The 15,434-nt window shown below is 46.4% G+C and overlaps 1 protein-coding gene across 1 annotated transcript; it reads left to right on the top strand.

The window, feature by feature from the left end:
• The first annotated feature begins 2,384 nt into the window (after positions 1–2,384).
• Positions 2,385–9,588, top strand: LOC101957562 (cytochrome P450 2A13-like). The gene is made up of 9 exons (XM_078032023.1): positions 2,385–2,638; positions 2,913–3,075; positions 4,332–4,481; positions 4,717–4,877; positions 5,896–6,072; positions 7,088–7,229; positions 7,644–7,831; positions 8,310–8,451; positions 8,999–9,588. The coding sequence occupies exons 1-9, from the start codon at positions 2,414–2,416 to the stop codon at positions 9,178–9,180; spliced, it is 1,530 nt and encodes a 509-aa protein (XP_077888149.1). The 5' UTR covers positions 2,385–2,413; the 3' UTR covers positions 9,181–9,588.
• Positions 9,589–15,434: the final 5,846 nt, after the last annotated feature.

Genomic DNA, 15,434 nt, shown 5'->3' with positions numbered 1-15,434 from the left:
CCTGAACATTCTCCTCCCATCCATCTTGGATCTCCCTCACTGTAACTCAGTCAGGGCTGGTTTCCTCTCTAGCACAGCCCCTGAGAACGAGTTTCACTGGCCCACTATTGAATCACTGTCTCTGTCTCCATCAGCTGAGATTGAACTTTTGGGTTTTGGCCTTGCCCCAAGGCTCTCTGTCTGAGGTATAGGAGGTACAGACTGGGCGTGAATTGACTCTGCCCTTAGTCTGGCTACAGGTAGAGAAAACTGCCTGGGGACCCCACTGGCTGTGTTTCTTGCTCCAGGCTTCTAATGGTCTATTGTAGTCCCTAACAAATCTGGAGACCAGGGGTCCTTGTCTTGCATATCAAAAAGACACAATTCTAAGGCACTCCAGACTTTTTGAATATTTTTTATTGTGCCCCTAGATAGCTTAGTAGAGAGGCAGCCTTCAAACAGCCTCCTACATAGCCTCCCCCAAGTACACAAAATCTCCCAAGTACATGAATCTTCCTCACAAAACCACAGGCAGACATTATTAACTGTTTTCAGAAATTGAGCCAGCTGGGCTCTTTTGACCTGTTTTCTGCTATGGTTAATTAATTCTCCAGGTTCATTAGATAATATCTTTTCTGAAGATGTGGAATTGCCCATGTTATTATTATTATTTTTAACATCCCTTGCTTTCCCGGTCAGCTGTCTGCTTTCTTTGACAACTCAAACACACGTTCTCTGAAATTCTAAAGTGCACTCAACCCAAGCCAAACTCCCAAATTCACACTGAGCATCCCAGTTCCGGGCACCACCTGCTACCCCCATCCAGCACAGGCAGCTGAACTAAGGTCGCTCATGTGAATTTGGGGTGACGCAAAATAAAACACAAACACAATTTACCTTTACACAAGCTTCAGGATGGTGTGGCTGGAGAAAGGAAGAGCAAAGGAAAAGGGAGAGCAAGAAAAAGCCATGAGAGGCTGATTAAAGAAAGAGGAAAGCACATTTAAAAGTGAGCTTTTATTTGGGGGGACCCTGTTCTTAGAAATCTCTATCCATAAAAGGGCAGAAGGGGTAGGATTACAAGGGAGCAGGTGAGTGTGACTCAACCCCAGTGGGTACGCCTGCACTTGAAGTCATACCTTGATATCCGAGCTGGGACAATGCCCAAGTCACTGTGAAATGTAGTGATTGGTCAGAGTTCTGTGCTTCAGGACTGGAAGGCATGGTCATTCAGAGCAACTCTGTACAAAGTTCCACTGATATGTGATTCTGGTCTTCTATGCCTGTCCCAGCTACACATGACTACTGCAGGACTTCAATTCTGCTAAGCTCACCTGACCTCATCCTGAGGCTCCCATGAAGAGTCTGGACGTCAAGAGACAGCACAGGGCCAAAGCCAAGGAGGTATACACCTGGCCTCCCATGCTCACTACAGGATCCTACTGGTCTTTCCACACACTTCCCCTCTCAGGCACTTCACATCCTCAGTATGAAAAGCTTCTGATCCTAAGACCCTCCAGTGCATCACCCAGAATTCTCCCTTCCTGTTTTCTGCTATGGTTAATTAATTCTCCAGGTTCTCCCTTCCTGAGTCCCCCATATCCAGTCTCACATCCTTTATGATCTCTATAAAATATGCGACTTCAATCCTATCGTAGACTGCAAAATGCACACCAGTGAGATCTCTTCTCAATCTGGTACCACAAACCCAAAGCTTGGGTAATCAGACATGCAAATACACTAATGTCCTCTGTTCTGCCTTGGTTTCCTACCTCCATATAGCACATCCCAAGACACCTCCTATTCTAGTGATGTGAATTCTTACATGTTAATTTTTTTCTTGGCTGCAACTTTTGTAACCTAGTCTACCAAGATCCACACAGCATCAGCAAAGGATTCTCAAGTAGAGGTGACAGGAGATGGAGAAAAACACAGAGGCATTATCAAGCAAAGCTGGGGCCAGGTGGAACAATACACTCTGATGGAGGAACAGTGACCCACAACTAGCTCTGCAAGTTTATTATACAGGGTCTCATAGTCAGGAAGTTTAACTACAGAAGCTTTGCAAATTGTTCACAGCTTTTGAGTAACCAAGAGATTTCTTTGTTCCCAAAAAGTTACAGAGTTAGAAACATTTTTTGCAGCTATCCTACTTCTGCAGTACTAGGAACATTCTGCTACATCCAGGATTCCCATTGTCCCAGTACATCTGATAACTGTTAGTGTCAAAGTCAAGAGTCGAGGCTAATAACATCCTTGACTTTAGTAAGGAATATTTACCAGGCTTGGCCAACACCACAGGATCAGCTGCTGACCTGGAGTTCATTCACTCTCCAAACTAGTCAAGGTTCATGTTGAAGGGAGTGGCTCAGATAGGAATGAAGCAACTTCATAAACAGAACCAAAAGCCACAGTTATATCCCACAGTATATAAATGCAAACTACCCAGCCATCACCACCTACCTGTAAGACTAGCACCATGCTGGACTTTGAGCTGATTCTGGTGGCCTTGCTGGCCTTCCTGAGTGCAGTGGTGTTGAAGTCTGTCTGGAAGCACAGGAGTCTCCAGGGAAAGCTGCCTCCAGGTCCCACTCCACTGCCCTTTCTTGGAAACTACCTGCAGCTGGAAAAAAATGGGATGTACAACAGCCTTGTGAAGGTCAAACCAGGCAGGGAGGTGGGTGGAATTGGGTGGGCTTGGGGGCTTCCCAGATTCACTGTGGCTTTGTGGCAGAGGATTGACCAGGATGCATCTGATTCTTAGGACACAGGGATTTTTCAGGTTCAGCAGCCAGTTCCTGGCCAGAAAATTCCAGATCTTGGGTTTTTAGCTCCTTGACTACCAGAGCCTGGGAAAAATGCATCCTGGACCCTGACATGAGGAAGCTGGACAGGAAATAAGCCCTCTAACCATTCCCATCCACCCCCTACAGATGAGCAAACACTATGGCCCTGTGTTCACCATCTACTTGGGGACTCGCCGGGTTGTAGTGTTGTATGGATATAATGCAGTGAAGGAGGCCCTGGTGGATCAGGCTAAGGAGTTCAGTGGGAGAGGCCAGCAGGCCACCTTTGACCACCTCTTCAAAGGATATGGTGAGGGGGACAAAGTGGGGGGATGTGGGCAGGCAAACATGGTGTCTTGAATTTCCCCAGCTTTTCCCTTTTACTCACCTGTCCCTCAAGGTTGTGGAAACAGTGTCTGGTCTTCTCTCCACAGTCTTATCAAGGGTTGCTCCTTTCTGTGTTTCCTCTAGACTGTCTTAAGCTTTTTGTGTCCCATTTCTCCCGCCCTCTCTCTCCCCATCTCCCTGTTCCTCTCATGAGATGTCTCTTCAGCTCTTTGACTGACCAATTTCCTAGAACCTGTCAACCTTTGCCTATTGGCATCTCGCCCCTTAAACATTATATGCAGCTTTTATCTTTTTGTCTTCCTCACCTTCTGTGACTCCCTGTGACTCTTTCCCTCATTTCCTCTATTCCTTTCTTTTTGCTATATCAGGATCTCACATGTCTATTTTCTCTATCTTCTTGTGCCACCGTCTCCTCTCCCAGACACTTAGTTTCTCTCTCCTGAATTTTCCATCTTCCCCAGCTCAGTTTATATCCATGTCAGAGAGGGGCACCAATCTCAGAAAAGAGATTTGGGATCCCTGCAGAGGGGAGAAGATGCAAGACACAGTTGGGATGATAGACATACTTTATACCGAGGCAGCAGCAATATTTAGCCAGTCCCCGCCTCAATCTTCAGCCCCAGCCAGCCCCCTAGTCAGCACCCCAAGCCATTTCCATAGACTTTTAAATTTATATGCAGGCCAGACAAGAAGGCACCATGTCAACAGGTTGCTTCAGTGGTCACATGTTCTCAAGCAGATGTTTATGACCTTCAGTACATACACTGAATCAAAGTGTTTATGACCTTGACTACATACAAACTGAAAACCCACCCAGCAGAAGTCTTAGTGAAGGAGCCTAACTACAGCCATTTTAGGCCTGCCCTATAATCCTTCACAGTTTCTGGATCTTCCTCCAGTTCTTACAGTCTCCCTTCATTTCATTGAGCCCTTTCTCCTTCCCCTTTTCCTTCCTTCCCTGCCTGGAGTGTCTCTGGATCTATTTTTCTCTCCACCTATCTGTTTTGCCCATGTCTCTCTTCTGATCATCTCTTCCTAGGCGCTCTCCTCTTTCTTGGGTGTCTCACATGGACTCTGAGGTTGTAATCATGGGTCTCTCTCACACTCATTCTGGATCCATCTCTGTCCCACTGCCTTCATCTCAGGAGGCTCCTCCAGGTGGATGAAGGGTCACGAGCCTGTCTGTGACATCTGCCTCCCACATTCTCACCTCCCCAGGTGTAGCTTTCAGCAATGGGGAGTGCAACAAGCAACTCAAGCATTTCTGCCTCTCCACACTGCGGGAATTTGGGGTGGGGAAGCGGAGCATTGAGGAGCGCATCCAGGAGGAGGCGAGATTCCTCATCGGGGCCCTGCGGAGCACACACGGTGAGTGGGAAACCCTAGAATGCTCTGGAAAGAGAAGAACACACCCAATCCTAGTGACCTGTGGGTTGTGGCCTGGATTTGTGACAAAGCTGGGGAAAGGCACCTGTGCTCCCAGCTCTCAGGTCTGATGCTTAGAATTGAGTGCATCACTGCAGAACCCTCCTTGAATTCCACACCATCCACTTGACTCTCTCTCCCAATTCCCTTCCCTCCCTTCCCCTGCTACACCTCACAGGTGCCTTCATCGATCCTGCCATCTATCTGAACAAAACAGTCAGCAATATCATCAGTTCAATTGTCTTTGGCGACCGCTTCTACTATGAGGACAAAGAATTTTCATCAGTACTGCGGATGATTGGGGAGATCTTGAATTTTGCATCTTCTCCCACAGGGCAGGTATTCCTATTCCAGTTTTTCCCCCTACCTGGCCACTATCACAACCCCAAAAATGTACCCCCACTACTCAATAGGTTCCCCAGACTCCCATACTTCTCCAGGCAATTTCCCTCTAACCGAGCCTGAAAGAAGTACCTAAATAATTATCAATGCTCTCTATCTAGTGTTTCTAAATGTCTTTGCACATGGAGAAAGGACCGCCTCACCCACCTTCCAATACCTGAATACTCCGTGTGGCAAAACTCAGGACAGTAAAATCATTTGACCTCTGCACAATTGGATTATCTATACCAGTATCCCCTACTCAAGTGACCTAAATACATTAATTCATACAAACAACCCCACTGTATTATCTATACCAGTATCCCCTACTCAAGTGACTTAAATACATTAATACCTATTCTGGTGGCCTAAACAAGATACTTCAGGTAAATATCTGGACATGTCATTCCAAAAAAAAAAAAAAACCCAGTAAGTGTTCTCCAATCCAGTCTACTCACACAAATGACAGAGGTGTGCACCCTATGCCGTCCCCTTGAATACCTAGATACCTGAACCTAAATTCATACCGCACTTTAACACCGGAATGACAGCCCCACATTAATGACTGAATGCCTGTAAGGCAACCACCACATGAAATCCAATAACTATCTAGACAACTGACTACAAGAGAGCCCACCTAAATACCTAGCCTCCTCAATGTGGGATCCTCTGTTACAGCCTCCTTTGACCACCTCAAAGCCTGGAATTTACCCATTCCAAAATCACTTGAACACATGAATGACCAATCCATCTTACCTGCATGTGTGAAACCTGCACATGTACCCCATCCATCTCACTTTAGACAACGGCCCTCACAATTCATCAATAAGAAGACTTGCCATTCATTCCCATGAAACACTTCAGCCACCAGAGAGGTGCCCTGAATCCAGTACCATTCTCACCGTGAAACAGAGACCACTGGGTGCTCTCCTCTCACAACTCTCTTTGCTTTGCTTCCTCTCGGCACAACCCCCAGCTCTTTGAAATATTCCACTCAGTGATGAAGTACCTGCCAGGACCTCAGCAACAGGCCTTTAAGAACATGCAGGGGCTGGAGCATTTCATAGCCAAGAAGGTGGAGCAGAACCAGCGCACTCTGGACCCCAGCTCCCCGCAGAACTTCATTCACTACTTTCTCATCCGGATGCAGGAGGTGCAGCCAGCAGCCAGGGTGGGGAGGTCCAAACCAGTGCAGGGGAATCAGGATGGGGAGGAGGGTGAACCCAAGAACATTCAAACTGGGCCATCATAAAAATCCTCTCAGTCCAAACCATAATCAAACATCACTCTTCCAGCTACCGACCCCTTCCTTACTCCAGGCAAGACATGAGCAAATAGAAAATGCTCATACCCACCTGCTCAACACTGTATGTGCCATGGAATACCAGAAGTTCTTGATTGTAGTCACCTAGTTTGCACTCAGGGCCTCTTAACCATGCTGTATTTTGACCCTGATATTATAAATGTGGAAAGTGCAGCCCAGAGAGCATAAGTGTCTTACCTGTGGTTGCATGGCAGGCAGCAGTGGACCTAAGCTCAAACTGGTATCTCTGTGACTCTAAGGTCAGTGCTGGTAGTCACTCCATCTCTACCTTTTGCTACCCCAGTCATCAGAAACACCTGTGTGGCTAGGACCTGGCTTTACTGCGTCACACTGGAGGGCCTCCACCCCCATTTGGATGTCAGACTCCTATGAATGCAGAAAGCAATGGGACTTTATAGAGTCAGATGTTCAAAAAATCAAGGGAGGGTATTTCGCTATAGGAAGCTTTGAGACTTCTACAGAAGGGAGCGGATATGTCACTTAAAATTCTCTGTGGGAATTTCCAAACCTCTCTCTCCCTCTGACTCACTTCATCTTCACATCTCTGCCTCTCTTTCTCACAATCTCTCCCTATTCCTCCTTCTAAATATCCCTACCCTAGAAAAAAGTGGCAAATAAGCTGATTATTAAATGACAGACACTCAGTAAGTCAAAGAAAGTGAGAAGAGTATCTTGGGCAGAGCCAGCACCCTGGACAAAGGCCTAAAAACTATAGAGAATGTGGCAGACCCGGGTTCTTTCACCACCCTAGGTCTGACCCTAGGAGAGATAGGTCCAAGGAAAACACCTGGGTCATCCTGGGAAGCAGTAACACAACTCTGACTGAAGACCACTACCCCTGCAGGAGAAGACTAACCCCAACACAGAGTTCTACATGAAGAACCTGGTGATGACCACCCTGGACCTCTTCTTTTCGGGTTCAAAGACCACCAGTCTGACCCTGTGCTTTGGATTTCTGCTGATCATAAGGCACCCGGATGTGGAAGGTAAGACTGCTGGGGACATGGAAGTGAGGATTGATGGATCCTACAGTTCCTCTGAGCTTAACACAATGACCCTGTGTCTGCCAAGTCCCTGGACCCTCAGACCTGCCCTGGTATGCAAGGACAGAAGAAGATGGCAAGTCCAAAAATTCTGAACATTTCCTTAGAAATTGGCATATCACTTCTCTGCTGAGCCAATGAATGCCAAATTCCCATATCCTGGGGTCATCAACTAAGATTCCTCCACTGTACCTCCCCTATGATTATAGCATGAAGAGGTTAATGAGACACTGGCCAAAAAGATGTATTACTGACTTTCGTTTTGAACGGTGCACGTGCATGTGACGCATAGATGGTGGCCATGCATTCATGTTGTGAGTTCCCTGGATACCTAAACACATTTTGCCTTTACTACAGCCAAGGTCCATGAGGAGATTGACCGAGTGATTGGCAGGCACCGGCAGCCCAAGTTTGAGGACCGAACCAAGATGCCGTACACAGAGGCAGTGATCCGTGAAATACAAAGATACTCAAACCTAGGCCCTATGGGCCTAGCTCACAGGGTCACCAAGGACACCATGTTTCGGGACTTCTTCCTACCCAAGGTGCTGCCCTGCCTCACCTAGCAGGACTCCAACTCACTTCCTGGGTCCCCAACACTCCCTTTCAATTAGAGGCTTTCCAGGCTGAGGAATCAAAAATTCCTCAACTACCATGTCCCTCCAGGCCTCCCGCCCAAAGTTTCCTGCTTCCCATGTCTCCCCCACACTGAATACCTTGGAGATTCACCCCAGTCCCCAAATCTTTTGTTTTGGGGCCCACAAACCTCCAAGTGCTCCCAACTTCCTTCATTGTGACATGAGCAGTATATGCCCCAACACACACCCCATCTTCTCTGAACTTCCTGACAGAGTGAATGGAGTCCCATGTCCCATGAAGCTCTCCCAGAGAGGACCCCAAATACCTCACTTCCCATTTCTCCTTACCCCAAGCACAAAATTCCCTCCAACCCTAAGACTCGCTGCCTTCAGTACATATACCCCGGATCCATCATGTCAAATCCCCCTTCCTCTTCCCTGCTAGGGCACTGATGTGATTTGTATGCTGGGCTCCCTGCTGAATGACCCCAAGTTCTTCTCTGCACCTGAAGATTTCAACCCCCAGCACTTTCTGGATGACCAGGGACAGCTGAAGAGGATTGATGCTTATGTGCCCTTTTCCATGGGTAAGAGACCAGGGGCCTCACACCCACATGGGCCTCGCTCATCCCAGATCTCCTTTTTCAGTGCAGCCTGGGGTCCTTCTCCAGCTGTTGCCATGTACACTTGAGCAACTACTTGCAATCCTCATGACTCCTGAGCACAAAGTTTTCTGTAGCCAGGCCAAGGGGAAATAAAAATCCCCTTTCCCCATGGAGGAAATCAAGGCTCAAAATACATAAGAGTTCTCTCCAAGGAAACACACACACACACACACACACACACACACACACACAACCGTCAGACCCTTAGAAAGGAGAAGACAGCACAGAGGCCATATGTGAGAATGTATTTGGGGAAGGTGTGTGGCCCAAAGCTTCCCATTGCTGCAGCCCTCCATGGACCCCCTTGTCTCATGTACAAGATAAACTGAGGCTCAGAGAGAGAGAGACTCTCTCAGGTCACAGTATTGCAGCCTCTCCTCCCTGGGAAAAGATGACAGGAATGTGGTACTGGGGACAAGGATGCGGTACAGTTGGCTTCACCTCTGCCCCTCCCTTCCCTCCTCTTCAGGAAAGCGGAGCTGCCTGGGAAAAGGCCTGGCTACAATGGAACTCTTTCTCTTATTCACCACCATCATGCAGAATTTCCATTTCAAGTGTCCCCTGGAAACCCAGGATATAAAGATGTCTTCAAAACCCCAGGGTTTCGCAAGGGTCATACCAAACTTCACCATGGGCTTCCTGCCACGCTGAAACAGGGCCAGGCCAGGGCACTATGAGGAGGCCTGGTGAGGGGTGGGAAGGAGGCAGGGGTGTCACCAGTGGGGGGGCACTAAGGAAACTGGTGACAAGGAGCAGCAAAGAAGGGAACAGATGGATGGGAAAAGAAACAGAACAGACTACTCATCTTGCTAGAGACAGATCCTTTAATGCTGGGATGAGGGGAAGGGGAAGCCCACACTGACGTGACCAACAAATAATAACAGCTATTATTCATTGACCAATTATTCTGTACCCTTCAACAGGTGAATTGATAAAGAAAATATGGCATATATACACAGTTAAATTTTTCTTCATCGTAAAGAAAAATAAAACTATGGCATTTGCAGGAACATGGATGTACCTGGAGACCATCATGTTAAATAAAATAAGTCAAACTCAGGGTTGTATGTTTTCTCTCATATGCAGACACTACAGGGAAAAAAATAAAAACAAAGTTGTGGGTGTTTCTCCTAACAATTAAAGGGAGATCAGTAGAGAGGAAAGGGACCAAGAGGTGGGAGGCAGAGAGGAAGGGGGAAAGGCTGTGGAGTGATATTGGCAAAATTATATTGTTATATTGTGTGCATCTATGAATTTGTACAAATAGATCCCATCTCTATAGACAACTATAATGTGTCACGACCCCCTTGCCCGCAAGGAAGACGCGACTCAGGAATCTTCTTTCAGCAGTTTATTCAGGCCCTTGATATTCTTCTAATAATCCTCGGATGCCCCTCCCAGCCTTAATAAAGCACCGCGAACCCCAATGCGAAGCTGCCACGTGGACCCTTCTCACAGGGTGTTAGAAAACAACACGCCAACTCTCTCTGATAAGGAGTTGACAACACGCCAACTCTCTCTGATACGGAGTTGTCCTTCACAGACCACAGCGGAGCCAGCGCCATCATGTAATGGCGACCACAGTCCGCAGGAACGGCTCACCACAGCTCTCCCTTTTTGTTTTACTAAGACAATACAGGCGAGAGTAGAGGTCCTATCCCACTGTGCAGAAGTGGCTGCATAGTATGGCCCAGCCCTAGGGGGCGCCTTCCCCAGATCTGACACCATATCAGCCGACGCCTTTTTTCGTGGGGCGGGGCGTGGACACGTCAAACCCGCATGCAATAGGACATGCTCCCCTTGAGGTCCCTCTTCTCAATGGATCACTCAAGTGCAGTGCCTTGCCTCGCATCCTGTATCGTGACGATGGTGAGTAAGAGGGAATAGCTGAGGTTGAACTGTGGCTGTCTAGAAGTACAACTACAAACAAGTTGGCAGCACCCAGAAAGAAAGGCACGGACTTTAAGGCAATAGAGAAGCACTAGCGTGGAAACCCATCTGCGTGCAATGGCAGCAAGACCGGCAGAGTGCAAAGGCTTTCCAACACTAGAAGGATGACAAAAGAAGGACATGTCGATCCCAGTGCAATGTTATAATAACTTGGGGTGCAACGACCATGTCAAAAGTTTATTGCTTAAGATGCGCAAGCCAGACCTGTGGCGAGTTACCATTTTCTAAAGCTGCAAGAGCTTGTATGATCATAGCCTTATCTTGAGCACTACGAGCTTTAAGGCAACAGAGAAACCACAAACAGAGGAACATACCAAAACAACACAGTGCACCAAAAATGCCTACTCCCATCCACTCCTTAAAAAAGGAAAAAGCAGAAGATATCCAATTGGTGAATTGACCCAGAGTCACGGGATCGACACGGGTACTATTCAAGACAGCTATCTGGGTTAGTTGAGACTGGATCATGTCTTCCGCTTCCATGGACCAACTCTCGGCCAAATATCCACCAATGATGTGGGAAGCATTCCTGGAATCATTAAATCTGACAGAGGTTATACATAAATGTGCACGTTGGTCAATGCAGCCTAAAAGTACTAGGTCAGCCAATTCCTCTACCTGAGCTTGAAGAAAATCTATTCTTTGGTTGGCAGCTAAAATCCCTGACAAAATATGTTGATTAATCGTATTTTGCAATTCAAGTATAGTGGACGTTTGTTGAACAACTTGATTAATGGTGGCAGCAGTTTGTACTTGACTGGCCATGGCTACTCCGGCCGTAACTGCTGCTGCAGCAGATGCCGCCACGGCTGTCACTATAGCTGCTGTGATTCCAAAATCTCTGCGGACTCTAAGTAGCTCTACAATAGGAAATTTATCTGGATCCGCAGTGACTGGGATTGGGACAAAAGTTGGAATTTTCATAATCACTGCTACAGTCCAAGAACCATTCCAACACTCAGATAAGAAACAGGTAATATTAGAACAATCCAGCATCCCCAATGAGGTGTCATTAGCTAAAAGGAACAGGAACGGGGATTGGATACAGACCATTGCAGGAGGCAATGTGGCATAATGTAACAGAGAGTTGAACGAAACAGATATAAGCCTATTACCTCGTTCACTCTCCTTAGTAGTGCCAGAAACATTAGCCAGCCAACTTTTGGCTCCTAGTAATTGAGCCAATGCAGAAATATCGGCTGAAGCCCCCTTCTCATTGGAAATGAGCCATTGAAACCAGGACCAACCTGTTCCTGTAGAGGAGTTGGCATTGTTGTTAAAGTTATAAACATATCTCTTAAGAGGGGGGGGGGAGGAGAAACCTTTAGCAACTTGATGTTTCTCCCAAGAATGATCCTGACAAGGTGTAAATGTTGGGGGAAAACCAAAATTAGGGGTACAGTAAGGAGAGGCCTTGAAATGAGTGGCATTGCAAGTACTATTAGAAGAAGGAGGCATTGGGATTAGTACCTCGGAGATAATAGCTAAAGTAGTTATGTTTAAAACAGAGCTAGTTGCGGGGGTCCCTGAGCCTGATTGCTTCCCTGAAACTACTTGGCTCAATACAGCACTGAGAATGCTCCCTGAGACTCGACTGGACCGCAATGGGTCCTCCCAGTTAGTCAAATTTTTGGTCTTAAGACTAATACAATTAGTGTTCCCAAGGCTGAAACAAAAAACTCCTGTGAGATTAACTTGAGACTGATTAAAAATATTTTCCATGTCCCCTCTAGGAGAGGTACAAGGAGCAGACATCTCACATGAGGTAGAAAAAAAGAGTGGGGAGGATACTAGAATTACTATGAACTGGCATTGGCATTGGCCATGCCCGTGCCACTGCCCACCACTGCATTGGTGTCATCTGTACCGTTGGCACCAGCATCAGAGCCAGAGCACTCATCAGAATGAAGCTCCTCATCATGGGACTGTTGTGGCACCTCCTGCTGCTGGTTAGTAGATCTCGAGACTCTTCTTGTCAGGCGTTCAGGGATCCACAGTGGCTCCGTGCGATCCTGGGGGAAAACACATACAGATCCTCGTGCCCATGTCAGCACGGGGTCAGGGCCGTTCCATTGGCCTATAAGAACATCCTTCCACTTAACATAGCCAGTCACAGAGGGCTGAGGGGACACATGTCTATTGGCCGCAGAGCGGCCATGAATATCCAAATTCAAAAAATTAATGGTAAAAAGAGCTAAGGACAGGCGTTCTTTAGGAGTGTGGTCAACTCCTATTCCCCCTTTTTGTTTTTCTAAGGTTTCTTTTAAGGTGCGGTGGGCACATTCAACAATGCCTTGCCCTTGAGGATTGTAAGGCAACCCATGAGCAAGTTGTACTCCCATAGTAGAACAAAAAGATGTAAACTGTCTGCCAGTATAAGCAGGTCCATTATCAGTCTTAAGGGATGCAGGTGCACCCCATGCTGCCCATGCCTCTAAGCAATGAGTAATGACATTACGTGCCTTTTCTCCCGATAAAGCAGAAGCATGAATAATTCCAGAGTATGTGTCAATAGAAACATGTACATATTTGAGGTTACCAAAGTCAGGCACGTGAGTTACGTCCATTTGCCAGACAACCAATGGCTTCAATCCTCGTGGGTTTACACCATAAGTAGGAAGATGAAGAAATGTGACACAATGGGGACATTGTAATACTATCTGACGAGCATCCTCTCTTGAGATGGAAAAACGTCTGCGCAGTGTCATAGCATTGACATGAAAGTTGTGATGAAACAATTTAGCTTCTTCTAAGGAGGAGGCCAAGCATACCAACTGGCTTCTAGTTGCCGAGTCAGCACAGGCATTACCCTGTGATAACGGGCCAGGAAGAGAGGTGTGAGCTCGAATGTGCATTGGATAGAAAGGGGCAGTACGGCTGCGGATAAGCTATTGAAGCTGATTAAAGTAAGCAGATACATTATGGGTGTCACTAATAGCTTCTACAGCCTCCAGAATTTTGAGCGCCTGCACCACATAGATGGAGTCCAAAATGAGATTGAAAGGAAAAGAACACTGTTTAAAAACTTCAATGACAATTTGTAGTTCTACCCATTGTGGATTTCCAGGAGCAAATTGATGCTGGACAGGGGGAGAGTCATTAATCACATAAGCTCCCATTCCAGACTTAGAGCCATCAGTAAAAATGTTAACAGCCCCCGGAATTGGAGTGGGTGAAGTCACTTTAGGGAAAATGATGGGATGTTCTTTAACAAAATGGAGTAATGGATGAGAAGGGTAATGATTATCAATATCCCCTTGAAACGAGCAACATAGAATGGCCCAGTTGTCTAGAGTAGCACACAAAACATTAATTTGAACTTTAGAATAGGGTATGATAAGAGAAGAAGGTGCTTCTCCGAAAAATTGAATGCTCTGTTGAATCCCTCTAAGTGCTAACGCTGCAACAGCATCAGGATAGTATTCTAAAGATTTTCCTGGGGATACATGTGGGTGGATCCATAGTAAAGGCCCATCTTGCCACAGTACTCCAGTAGGCTGCCGCATAGTGGCAAGCACACATAACTGGAAAGGTTTATCACTCTGGAGCCTGCATAGAGTAGCATGTTGTATAGCTTCTTCTACTTTTATAAGGGCCGCTCTAGCCTCTTTAGTGAGGGTACGAGGGGAAGTAAGATCTGGATCACCCTTAAGAATAGCATACAAAGGCTGGAGCACGATATTAGGAATATGTAAATAACCTCTTATCCAATTAATATCTCCCAACAGTTTTTGAAAATCATTTAGAGTTTGGAGATCCTGAGTTCTTATAGTAACTTTTTGTGGTTTTAATATGTCATATCCAATCGTCGCTCCCAAATACTTAATAGAATCCCCTGTTTGAACCTTTTCAGGTGCAATATGTAATCCATATTGAGCTAAGAACTTCACCAGGTCTTTATAGGCCTCATTAACTGACTGTTCTAATTTGGCTGCCAATAATACATCATCCATATAATGAATAATCTTGATGGAAGGATATTTTTGTCTGAGGTGCGAGTGCCTTCCCTACATACATCTGACAAATTGTGGGACTGTTAGACATTCCCTGTGGTAAAACAACCCACTCAAACCTTTGATCTGGTTCCTCGTGATTACACGAGGGAAGGGTGAAGGCAAAACGCTGTGAGTCCTTAGGATGCAAAGGAATAGAAAAGAAACAGTCTTTAATGTCAATAGCAATGATATGCCAGCCCTGAGGAACAGAGGAAAGCAGCGGCAGCCCTCTTTGAATGGGCCCCATAAGTTGCATTTGAGCATTAACTGCTCGTAAATCATGCAGTAGGCGCCATTTCCCTGATTTTTTCTTAATGACAAATATGGGAGTATTCCATGGAGAAGTAGAATGTTGAATGTGGCCCAAGTCAAGTTGTTCTTTAACTAGGTCATGGGCTGCTGCCAGTTTAGCCGAGGGAAGGGGCCACTGAGGCACCCAAACAGGCTCCTCGGTGAGCCAAGTTATGGGTATTTGAGCCCTAGCGGCCCCTATGAAAAATCCAGACCGAATCTGTCAAATTTTTGACGACCTTGTACAGGGTGTTTATGCCCCTGCAGATGTTTTCCTAGTCCTAGACCTGGCCTATACCCCATATTTTGCATAATCTGTTGAGACATTAGGGAATAGTCATTACTAAGGGTGAACCCCATGTCTTTCATCAGATCACGGCCCCATAAAGAAATAGGTAAATCAAGCACATAAGGTTGAAAGGTACCACTGTGTCCCTCTGGGTCCTTCCAGGATAGATGTCTGCAGCTAATTTGAGGAGCTTGGGCATATCCAAGTCCTCTTAAGGATTGATCAGAAGTCTGTACTGGCCATCCCTTAGACCAGTCTTTAAGGGTTATAATACTACGATCTGCTCCTGTATCCAGCAGTCCCACAATAGATTTACCCTCTATGATTAATTCCAAAGTGGGGCGGTTGCTCATACCCAGTGACAAATAGACACAATTCCC

This window comes from Ictidomys tridecemlineatus, chromosome 15 (genome assembly GCF_052094955.1).
Source record: "Ictidomys tridecemlineatus isolate mIctTri1 chromosome 15, mIctTri1.hap1, whole genome shotgun sequence".
Lineage (NCBI taxonomy): Eukaryota > Metazoa > Chordata > Mammalia > Rodentia > Sciuridae > Ictidomys > Ictidomys tridecemlineatus.
Note: the sequence above shows the minus strand (reverse complement) of the source record. Positions and strands in the feature narration are given on the sequence as shown.

What these genes read in the sequence shown, in the direction of transcription:
- LOC101957562 (XM_078032023.1), top strand. Translation starts at nt 2,414, where the DNA reads ATGCAAACTACCCAGCCATCACCACCTACCTGTAAGACTAGCACCATG. An exon ending in CCACCTCTTCAAAGGATATG is followed by an intron (nt 3,076 to 4,331) that starts GTGAGGGGGACA and finishes TCACCTCCCCAG; the next exon opens with GTGTAGCTTTCAGCAATGGG. An exon ending in TTATGTGCCCTTTTCCATGG is followed by an intron (nt 8,452 to 8,998) that starts GTAAGAGACCAG and finishes CCTCCTCTTCAG; the next exon opens with GAAAGCGGAGCTGCCTGGGA.